We start from the raw sequence: 12,315 nt of genomic DNA on the forward strand, positions 1-12,315 counted from the left end.
GTCATTTTTATTAAAATGTGATGGCTTTGATTTCAGAATGTGTGTGTTGCTTAATTTATACATGCCTGCAGGAGGTTAATCAAAAGGCCAGAACCACAAACACTAAGCAATGTTGTGAGAGCTAAAGTAACTGTGGTAGAGGAAGTGCAGGCAATAAAGGATCAACACAGTTGACCCAAAGATTGGCACAAGTGGCATGATACTGGCGTCCACCATAAGTCAGTTTGTAGCAGTCCTCTTCTTTGTCATAACTTTTACTTCTAGCATCCACATTCAGGAGACACACACCACATGCCTGTGTAGTGTTCTCTGGGTCAGGACATAACACCCCACTCGAGAAATCCAGTGCAGTCTCTTCTGGCTATAAAAAAAAAAAAAAAAAAAAAAAGCAAAACACTAATATGTGACTAGGTATATTTAACTGATAAATATACTGGTTTAAAAATTAAAAGGCAAACAAAACTAGTATCGGAAAGATATTTTGCTGGTTAATATGTCAAGTTATGATAGTAACAAAAATATTTGCAGGAAAGTGATATTTTCATTATTTCTGTAATGAAAAACTGTAAATGATCCTGGTGAATCCAATTAATTCCAAGAAAACAGATAATTAATGTAGTAGTAGTAGTAGTGGTGGTGGTGGTGGCATCTGATGCAAGAAAGCAACTGTATGAGCTTATGCAGCATCAGCCAAAAAAAAAAATAAAATAAATAAAATAAAATAAAATAAAAAAATCACACCATTCCCTCCAAATGCATGTCCAGTTCCTCCTTAAATTTATTTAACCTGTCAAATTCCACAACGACAGATGGAAGTTTGTTCCAGCAATTAACTACCCGCTGGCTAAAGGCAAATTTCCGCACATCTATCTATTCTACATCTGTCTTTTCTTAATTTGAATTTATGCCCCCTTAGGTTCGTAATCTGAACAAGTGGAAGGATCCCATCAGAATTCAGTGTGCTCAATCCATTCAAGGCCTTATATACCTCAATCAGATCACCGCGCAGGTGCCTAGTCTCCAGCCACTGCAATTTGCAGAACTTAAGCCTCTCTTGGTAAGAGGATCCCTTCATTCCCCTCACCAATCTTGTTGCCCTTCTCTGTACACACTCAAGTAAATCTACATCCTTCCTAAAATGAGGCCTCCAGACCTGTACGCAGTACTCAAGGCGTGGCCCGACCATTGCCTTATACAGAGGGACAATCACCTTTTCCCTGCTAGCAAAATTCCTATATATTATTGACAAAACCCCATGACCTGCCCTGGCAGCCTGTCTGCATTGCTCAGAAAACTTCATATCTGACTGCACAATTACTCCCAGATCTTTTTCATTTTCTACCACCTTAAGTGTAGTACCACACAGTTGGTACGTTTCTCTGGGGTTACTTCTACCCATATGCAGTACTTTGCATTTGTCAAGGTTAAACTTCAGTTGACACTTCTTAGCCCATCTGCCAAACTAACTGGTCTGTAATTACTCGTATCACCCTTTGATCCCCCTTTGTGAATTGGGAATGTGGTTAGACTCCTGAAAAATTTCAAATTCAGATCAATTTTGAACCTGGTTTTATTCCTGTTCAGTGCCAATTCTCATCTATGATGGGTGTTGCCTGGTCATAAGCACTGAATGCCTGCAAAGTTACTCATGGCAACGTAAATTTGAATTACAGCATCATTTGAAGTTTAAAAGCTACAGTATACAGGGTTTCTCAAAAATATTGGTACAAACATTTAGGGGAGGTAGGTAACATCTAAAGGAATGTAAATCGCATAGGAACCCATAACCGGAAACGTTACGGGGAAGTAGTAGCAGAGGCACAAGAAGCAGAAATGACACAAGACAATAATTAGTGGCAAACATTTATTTGACATAATATTAACAATGGAGTACGAGATAGATGCATTTCATGATGTTACAACAGATGCTCGAAGGTTTCACCATGAGACGTGATGCATGCGTGACACCGACGCAGCATGGATTGGCGGACATGGTCGAACACACCTGGAATTTCTTTGACAATAGCAGCAGCGCAGACGAGTCTCGCCATGAGATCCATTTCCATCTCCACAGGCGATTCATACGATAGATTTGAGGGGCCCCCCCCACAGAAAGAAATCAAGGCTCGATAAATCAGGTGAGCGTGGGGACCAGGCAACAGGTCCACCAAGGGCAATCCATCGACGCCCAAAACGCCTGTTCAAATGGTCACAAACACACCTTCCATAATGGGCAGGCGCCCTGTCATGTTGAAACCAAATGTCGTGTCTCACATTTGCTGGAACATCGTCAAGTAACCTTGGTAGAACTTGTTCAAGAAAGATCCGATATTTAGCGGAGTTCATGAGGGATGGTAACAGGTATGGGCTGACTAGGCAGTCACCGGCCATACCTGCCCATTCATTTATTGCGAAGCAATGTTGTGCCGCATGGGGGCGCACACCGTGTGGGTTGTCGTGAGCCCACACATGAGCATTGTGCTGATCGAATAAGCCTTTCCGAGTGAAATAAGCCTCATCCGTGAGCAAAATATTCAAATTTTCCCTCTCGCGAACTGATGAACAGCGCCGTCTACCGACTTACGGTGACGTTTCTGGTTATGGGTTCCTAAGCGATTCACATTCCTTTAGATGTTACCTACTTCCCCTAAACGTTTGTACCAATATTTTTGAGACACCCTGTATAAGTAAAAAAAATCAATGTTAGCTCCATGGAGCCAAATGTGAGCGAATAATGTCATGTGAAATTAAAATACTGAATAAAATAAAACTGATTTTATTAAGCTTAAATTGTATTTTTTCATTTCACATGACATTATTCATGGATCATTTCACATGAAATTATTAACTAAATGAAACACAACCGCACTGCTAGACAAATGCAAAATAACTGAGCAAAGGATCTTCAGAACAAATGACATCATCACACTGACACAATTCTGCTTCATACTGCTTGAAACTGGTTCAAACAGGTTACGGGTGGATAGGCCAACAACACTTCTCGACAAATGCGAAGTAACTGAACGAAGTAGCTACTTTAATGAGTGTTAACTATCGAAAACTAAAAACCCGATTTGAAATATATTTATATATCCTTGTAGAGCAGTGCAGTTGTGTTGTTGTGGTGATGCAACAATTTTGTTGCTTAATTGTATGCAACTTGTTGCATATAATTGAGTTTTCTTGGGCACATGCATTGTACTTGTTGCGTCACTGCTATTGAGAGTGAAAGTAACTAAGGCGCAACGGCAAATGACCAAAATGTGAACTTTTAGTTTTTTCTTAAAAATCAAAATTTCTAATTTTTTCTTGCATATTCGTCGGCAGCATTATATACCCAACAAAATAAGTATAAATTTATTATACTTTTGTCTATTAGTTTCAGAGATATAACAGCAGTTAGGCATTTCACTTTTCATGACACCCTGAGCACCCTAGGGTACCCCCAGTACAGACAGTATTCACATAAAAAAAAAAAAAAAAAACAGAATGATTCACATTTGGGGTTTTGTCACCAGGTACTCAACAAACACAAGCCAAGTCTTCTCCATTAGCTGCAAATTAAATTTGCTTTAAAATGTTTTAATTTATGTAAAATATTTCAACTGTTAAGCTACACTAATTTCCTGATTTTTCTGAATAATAAAATTAAATAAATAATTAATTACAATTACAGAAATATTTAAGTGTAATTATTGAGAAGGCTGGGCTGGTTTTTACTTGCTCTCATTAATACTGTGCAGAACTTTTACAATTCTTATTTAAAATGTTAATTTTAGATACTCATGAATAGTCAGTTAACATGTTAATTTAATCAATGAGAGGAAGATAACAGTTGTGCTGTGGACAAAATTAAAGCTAAAAAAAAAAAAAAATACTGTTTTGTTTTTGCACCATAACAGTCATGTAGTTTGAATTATATGAGCTTACCTTAAAACAAGCGACGTGTTGTTTATTATATATAATATTATATACCTGAGAGAGAGAGACCGAATCTTAGAATATCTAGCATTACCAGCAGTAATGTTTTTATTTGAACTTATTATCTTGAAGCAAGGTTAAAATAGGTTCCGTCATCCCCATGTTAAAAGAAGTGGAAAGTAGATCCCATCAGTTCTATTTGAAACTTCTTGGTTTTCCGTCATTACATAACAGACATACATAAATATATACATGTATTTTAACATAAAACTCACCAGTAATGAGGAACCAGTAAAGAACACAGTTAAACTATTCCATGCTTGGTCAGTATCCTTTAATAGTTGCAGTAATTTATTATTTTGTTTGCCTGCTGAATGGGAAGCCTGTGAGATTCTGCATGCAACTCTATATACTTCTATCAAATCTGAAACAGACAAATAATTCAGGTTTTATAAGTGCACTTTATTATGTGATGATAACTATAACAACAGAGTACATTTACACATTAAGTTAAACAGTTTATTTTGACATGGCTGATTACAGGTTGTAAAAAATCAGGTATACCTCTTGAAAGGTCCCCCCCCCTTCCCTTTGCAACCTGATATATTTGTGACTGTAAGCAAACTAAGGGCTAATCTGCTAGTCCCTGGTCATATTTGATGAGGTGGCTCTATATCTGTTTCCAAGGTAACATACATACATGTACATTAATATAAATACAGTATGATGCTCAAAGATTGTGTGAAAGATTGAAAAATTACTCTGGTTAGGCAAAAACAGTGGTATGCATTGATAGCCTTAAAAGTGAAGCAAATACTTCATAATAAAATGGATTGTAAGAAAAAAAGTAGTGTACTGCTGTAAACTGAATACAGGAAGTTTCTCAAATGCTTCTTGTTTGGCACTACCCCTGGGCCTTTGTTTCTGGCAACCTTCACCAATATGGGAACAGTACAGTGTGTTACACATGATGTTTACGAAATTCATAAATAAATTGTAAACATTCTTAATCAATGAATTATTATCTGTGTATTGACGATTCTTCATATTTGTCAATACATACATCAATGCAGAAATTATACATGTACAGGTAGTTCTCGACTTTACAAGTTAATTCGTTTCTAGCGCACGCTCATAAAGTGGGAATTTATTTCCCATAGACATACGGTTAAAAATAGGGGTTACATTCTCAGCAATGAAATTAGTTAGCTAATTAGTTTATGTTTAAACAATGATTGATTTATGGAAAGAAATGAAAACGTAGCCTGTAAAATAATAGAGAAATTATTTACGACTTACAAATGTTAAAGAATGTTTATTCTTCATCACCATCGACTAAATGCACACTTGTTGATCACTCATTGGCTTGGCACTCATTGGTTTGTTCCACAAGGAGTCGTCGTCGTCTTCAGAAATATTTCAAGAGGCATTTGTTTCCAAGATAATCTTCTCTTTTAATTATAAATTTCATGATTGCATGCATAAGCATTTTTTAACAGCACACACAATTGCAACTAACATGATTCGTGTAGAGTGACAAGTTTACGAAGCTTAAAAAAAAGGAATGAAGGGAAGGCTCTGAAAATTTATTTATGTTTTTTATATGATTGAAGATTTCAGTAAAGGGGAAACACATTTCACCATAATAACGTAAAAAAACCACATAATTCCAGCTATCAGTATTTTCGCAAATGCAATAACATAGAGTTTACTACCAGTTTATAATTGCTTGCAGTAACAGAAAAGTCCAATAAACCAGAAAGTGCATATTGTTTTATGGTAGTGATTTCCAGAAATGTGCTTTAGAAAAATGTCACAAAAGCATTCAAAATTGGTTCTTATAACAGAACATATGATAACGATGAAAGTGTGGTGCATTTTAGTGATTTGAATTGGTAACTAATACAATTTTCACTATAAAAACGACCTTTTCCAGAGTTATATAGCGAAAAATTTCATCTTCAGAGGTCATGGAATGAATTACCAAAAAACAATGTGTTATTGGGTTCACATGATATTTTCACGATACGATGGTGTCTCTGAAACAGATTAATATCGTAAAGCAAGGTACACTGTATTGTATAGCTATGCATGTGTTTTGGAATGTGGTATTTATGAATGTTTAACATTCATTTTTTGCAATTAATGCTCATATTTTTGATTTTGTTGATACTTGAGGGAAAAAAACTCATGAACCCGGGAAGTCGTAAAGCGAAAACTGCCTATACTGACAAATATGAAACAATTCAGAAGTGCTGGGAACAGAGATATAGGTTTAATTTCAACTGGTACCAAAATTTCCTTTAAGTAAAAGATTGCTCACTCATACAAAAAATGCTGAGAAGGCCACCACATCAGTGGAGTTGATGCCATTTAAATTTGGCTAAATTTATTCAAACACTGCTTTGGACAACCCATTTTTCTAGTATCATTATAGCCAAAAATAACCCATTTATTTTGAAACAAATGCTCCTCTTACCTAGAATGATGTCAGACAGTTAATCAATGGAGACAAGTAGCCTCATCATCATCAAATGAGAGCTTCTTTGGACTCAGGAGAGGTCCCCATGGACTGGAGGTGTGCAAATGTATCACCAATTCACAAAGGGGGTTCAAAAGGTGACACAAGTAACTATAGATCTGTTAATTTAACTTGTGTTCGGGAGAAAATAATGGAATCACTGGTTAAAGAAGCATTGCAGGATAATCTAGACAAGACTGTAGTAACAGTTAAGACACAGCATGGGTTTGTTAAAGGGAGGTCTGACCATGATTGGATACTATGATGTGGTCACAAAGGAACTGAATTCCAAAAATAATTTTGATATCATATACTTGGATTTCAGGAAAGCTTTTGATACTGTTGCACATAGAAGACTGCTGTACAAATTGGAGAGGTATGGCATTAAGGGTAAGTTGCTACAATGGATAAAGGGATGGTTGAATGGGAGACAACAGAGAGTGGTAATCAATGGACACTGCACTTCATGGACAAATGTTATTAGTGGAGTTCCCCAGGGTTCGGTGTTGGGCCCATTGTTGTTTTGTATATTTATCAATGATATTGATGAAGGTATATCAAGTTTAATGTCCAAGTTTGCAGATGATACAAAGGTTGGCAGGGTTGTTAACGACAGTAAAGACAGTATGCTACTCCAACTGGATCTAGATAAGTTGGGAAAATGGACTGAGAAGTGGCAACTAAGTTTAACATTGACAAATGCAAAGTATTGCATATGGGTAGAAGTAACGTACCAACGAAAGAAACGTAGAGAAACGTACCAACTGTGTGGTACTATACTCAGGGAAGCGGAAAGTTAAAAAGATCTGGAGGTAACTGTGCAGTCAAATATGAAGTTTGCTGAGCAGTGCAGATGGGCCGCCAGGGCAGGTCGTGGAGTCTTGTCAATGATATACAGGAATTTTGCTAACAGGAACAGGGAGGTGATTATCTCGTTATACAAGGCAATGGTCAGGCCACACCGAGAGTACTATTTACAGGTCTGGAGGCCTCATTTTAGGAAGGATGCAGAGTTGCTAGAACGAGTACAAAGAAGGGCAAAAAAGATTGGTGAGGGGAATAAAGGGGTGCTCTTACCAAGAAAGGCTTAAGTTCTGCTGGAGAGTAGGCACCTGCGAGGTGATCTGACTGAGGTGTATAAGGCCTTGAATGGGTTGAACAAGCTGAATGCTGATAGGATTCTCTCTCTTGCTCAAATTAAGAACCTGAGGGGGCACAGATTCAAACTGAGGAAAGACAGTTGTAGAATAGATGTGTGGAAATTTGCCTTTAGCTATCAGGTAATTGATTGGTGGAACAGACTTCCATCTTTTGTTGTGGAAGTTGATAGCCTAAATAAATTTAAGGCTGAGCTGGACAGGCATTTGGAACAAATGGAGTGGTGAAATGGGAGTTGTTTTTTGGCTGATGCTGCATAAGCTTGCATCATATGTCTCTGTTAATGCTAAATGGAACAAGGAATTAAACTAGTAGATAAATTTTTCAAAATGGTTGCAGACACAAATTACAATATATTATATTTGTAGCTACAAATACATTGCCACCTGTCTCTGTGGTACTGAAAAGGAAAGGGATAAGCCTTTCATATTATGTAATAAACTGAACAAAAGGGTGGTATTTTATAGTTATTTATTCTTGTATTTTTTAAATTTTTTTTTATTTATTTTTTTAATGTAATGTGCTTGTTTTAATTTCTCAACTGTCCTTATACAAATACTTGGGAAGCATTCAAAGAATTAATCGTGGAAGCTACTAGACTTTATATACCGATTAAGAAATATCGTTCAAGGTTTAGGCCTAAATGGTTATCAAATGAACTAATGAGACTCGTGACAGAGAAGAAAAATGCATGGGATGCATATAAATTATCAGGTGACGCAGAAGCCTGTGGCAGATATAAGCTAGTCTGTAATCAGGTCACAAAGGAGGTTCGGCAGGCGAAGGCGGATTACAAGAAATCTTTGGCAAAAGATGCTAAGAAAAACAGCAAGGATTTCTTTACTTATATAAACTCTAAAAGGAAGGGGATGAATATGATTGGTCCACTTGACATCGATGGTTCGACTGTTGATGATCCTGCTCAGATAGCAAACAAACTGAATGAGTATTTTGCATCTACATTCACACGTGAGGAATTATTACAATTTGAAAATGGAAGAAGGTTATCAAATTGTAGCAGTGTGCTTAATGATTTTGTAATAACTGAGAGCAAAGTGGAGGAGAAATTGTTGAAGTTAAACATAAAAAAGGCACCAGGGGTGGATGGGATCTATCCAGTTATTTTAAAGGAGGTGGCAAAGCAACTAAGCAAACCCTTAGCCATAATTATGAGAGCATCCTTGGACTCAGGGGAGGTTCCCACGGACTGGAGATGTGCAAATGTGTCCCCAATTCACAAAGGTGGATCGAAGGGTGACACGAGTAATTACAGACCAGTTAGTTTAACTTCTGTTCCGGGTAAAATAATGGAGTCGCTGGTTAAAGATGCATTGCAGGATCATCTAGACAAGACTGCAGCAATAATTCAAACACAGCATGGGTTTGTTAAGGGAAAGTCTTGTCTGACAAATTTGATTGGTTATTATGATGTGGTCACAAAGGAACTGGATGCAAAAAATAATTTTGATATCATATACTTGGATTTCAGGAAAGCTTTTGACACTGTTGCGCATGGAAGACTACTGTACAAATTGGAGCAGAATGGTATTAAGGGTAAGTTGCTACAATGGATAAAAGGATGGTTAAGTGGGAGAAGACAGAGGGTGGTAATCAATGGGTGCTGCTCTTCGTGGACTAATGTTATTAGTGGAGTCCCACAGGGTTCGGTGTTGGGTCCACTGTTGTTTTGTGTATTTATCAATGATATTGATGAAGGTATATCAGGCTTAATGTCGAAGTTTGCAGATGACACAAAGGTTGGCAGGGTTGTTAATGACAGTAATGGCAGTGTGCTACTGCAACAGGATCTAGATAAATTGGGCAGATGGGCTAAGAAGTGGCAACTGAAGTTCAACCTTGACAAATGCAAAGTACTGCATATGGGTAGAAGTAACCCCAGAGAAACGTACCAACTGTGTGGTACTACACTTAAGGTGGTAGAAAATGAAAAAGACCTGGGAGTAATTGTGCAGTCAGATATGAAGTTTTCTGAGCAGTGCAGACAGGCTGCTAGGGCGGGTCATGGGGTTTTGTCAATGATATATAGGAATTTTGCTAGCAGGGAAAAGGAGGTGATTGTCCCTCTGTATAAGGCAATGGTCAGGCCACGCCTTGAGTACTGCGTACAGGTCTGGAGGCCTCATTTTAGGAAGGATGTAGATTTGCTTGAGCGTGTACAGAGAAGAGCAACACGATTGGTGAGGGGAATGAAGGGATTCTCTTACCAAGAGAGGCTTAAGTTCTGCAAATTGCAGTGGCTGGAGACTAGGCACCTGCGCGGTGATCTGATTGAGGTCTATAAGGCCTTGAATGGGTTGAGCACGCTAAATTCTGATGGGATCCTTCCACTTGTTCAGATTACCAACCTACGGGGACATAAGTTCAAATTAAGAAAGGACAGATGTAGAATAGATGTGCGGAAATTTGCCTTTAGCCAGCGGGTGGTTAATTGCTGGAACAAACTTCCATCTGTCGTTGTAGAAGTTGATAGGTTAAATAAATTTAAGGAGGAACTGGACAGGCATTTGGAGGGAATGGTGTGATTTTTTTTTTTTTTTTTTTGGCTGATGCTGCATAAGCTCCTACACTTGCTTTCTTGCATCATGTGCCACTACTACTACTACTACTACTACTTGTTGTGTTGTGTCATCTTTTATTGTGTCATCTTTTAATCACGTTTAAATGTTTTTAATTTTTAAGTACTTTTCTTATGAAACATTTCAGCTTTAATTTTAATACAATTATTTCTGGTCATTTTATTTTACCTGGGCCAGCAACTAATCAAGCATTACCAACATGTAGGCAAGTGCCCGTATTGATCCTTCAGTTGGTTTTCCAATGTCTCTTAAAGAACAAGTGAGACTGAATTATTCTGATACATATTTATAACCCTCCTTCGTAGCCACAGTGTTTTCATTGCTAACTTCGTAGCCGAGTGGGCAGGAGCGGGAGTGCAGTAGCACACGCTCTTTGAGTAGACCGGGGTTCAAGCCCCTGACTGCTGAATACGGTCGATCTGCCAACCCGCACTGGACCAGCGTGGCAGATTATGGTCCATTTCCCTCAGCATGAATTGTTGAGGAGGCTTCCACCCTGCAGTGGGTTGATAATGGCTGCACTTTACTTTACTTTTTTCCACATTACTGCCCTGAATTTGTAGTGCAGTGTCAAAACTTTGTGTCCTGACATAACAAGAAAATACTATCACATGAAAAGGCACAGGTAATGTTCATTTTGCTGCCAAAGAGCAGGCCAGCATTTAGATGTGGTCTCTTCCAGGACTGCACATCAATGTAGTCTTGTACAGTAGCCCTTCATCTTACTGTTAGAAGATGAGGCTTAACTTTCTATCAAAATCTAATCCACTTGATATAGAATTCAGATCTCATACTCTTAATATCATTAGTGCCAACACGTACAACAATATCACCTTTTTGTGCCCTTAAAAGATGATATCTGCTCTACGTCGTCTACTTTTGCCTCTGGCAGACATTACCCTGGTCCTATTCCACCTATCCTTCTTGCACAATATATTTCCAGTTTCCCTGACAATGGAGTCATTGACAATAACCAACTCCTATGGGACCGGCACATTCTGCCTCGGGGATTTCACTGTGTTGCTTGAGAATTTCAGATTATAGAAAATGGAGACAACAAAAAAAGGACAACTAATGAAATAAACACTGAGCTAGCTGTAATTTTGAGTCTTAGCCAGCAGCTACCACTGACTGAATGGAAGCAACCAACAATTTTGAAAGTGTACAGATGATGAAATATTTGCAGGAATTAGTGAAACATGAGACAGATTCTGTATTTAAAGAAATTGGAATCAGCAATGTTCTTGACGGCAGTGAAGATGTCATGTTTTTGAAGTATACAAATAAAGATCATAATACAGTGGATTCCGGTTATTTGGGCCACCGGTTAATCGGGGCAGCCATTATTTGGGGCAAATCTTAAAAAACAGAAACCAATCGAGAAAATATCCGGGGTTTACTTCGCTTAAATGGGACAAAATGCCATTTAATCGGGGCAGGAGACCTCAGCACTGGAAATTACCCTGCGATTGTCTCCGACTGTACCACGTAGTTCGGTTGGATTTCTGGAGGTCACAACCATAAAACAATAAAAACAATTAGCAGTCACCTGTTTATTGGGCTTTTCTGTTAGTGCAATCTATCATAAACGGATAGTAAACTCGATCTTATTGAATTTGCGATAATACCGACAGCTGGAATTCTGTGGGTTATTATGGTGAAATGTGTTTACACTTCCATGGAATCTTCAATCATATAAAAAAAATAATTTTCAGAATCTTCTCTTCATTCCTATTTTTAAAGCTTTGTAACTTGTTACTCCGTTTTCACTTGCGGCGCATATTGTGTTACTTGCAATTTGTGTGTGCCGTGTTTTTTGTTATTGATTTCTTATCTTTTTACTGTTTTAAATTTTAACCCCCACCCACAAATGTCAGTGAACAGAAATGTCAACTAGTTTAGTTAGTATGTACATATTACAGTGCGTATTAATTATTCCGATTTTCACGTATATTCTTCAGAATTTCACGTATCATTTAATTTTTTTAATTGGTAAGGTTATAAAGAGTAAATTTGTGCTTAATATCCTATTTTCGCTAATTAGAATCGCTGTTTAATTGAATTAAAATTCAATTCACGAACGTGATCACAATGACCGGCGCTTACTACACATCGTAT

General features: G+C 37.7%; 1 protein-coding gene across 1 annotated transcript in view; it reads right to left on the bottom strand.

Moving 5' to 3' along the window:
• The window catches only part of LOC150089023 (synergin gamma-like), a 94,246-nt gene continuing 81,931 nt past the window's right edge, over window positions 1–12,315 (bottom strand). The window contains exons 12-13 of the mRNA XM_090369778.1: window positions 4,197–4,345; window positions 1–361 (exon numbers count right to left, since the gene is read on the bottom strand). Of these exons, the coding sequence (XP_090225904.1) occupies window positions 122–361; window positions 4,197–4,345 (389 nt within the window). The 3' untranslated portion in view covers window positions 1–121. The remainder of the gene's footprint in view (window positions 362–4,196; window positions 4,346–12,315) is intronic.

Source organism: Mastigoproctus giganteus, chromosome 3 (genome assembly GCF_048544385.1).
Source record: "Mastigoproctus giganteus isolate SK-2022 chromosome 3, ASM4854438v1, whole genome shotgun sequence".
NCBI lineage: Eukaryota > Metazoa > Arthropoda > Arachnida > Uropygi > Thelyphonidae > Mastigoproctus > Mastigoproctus giganteus.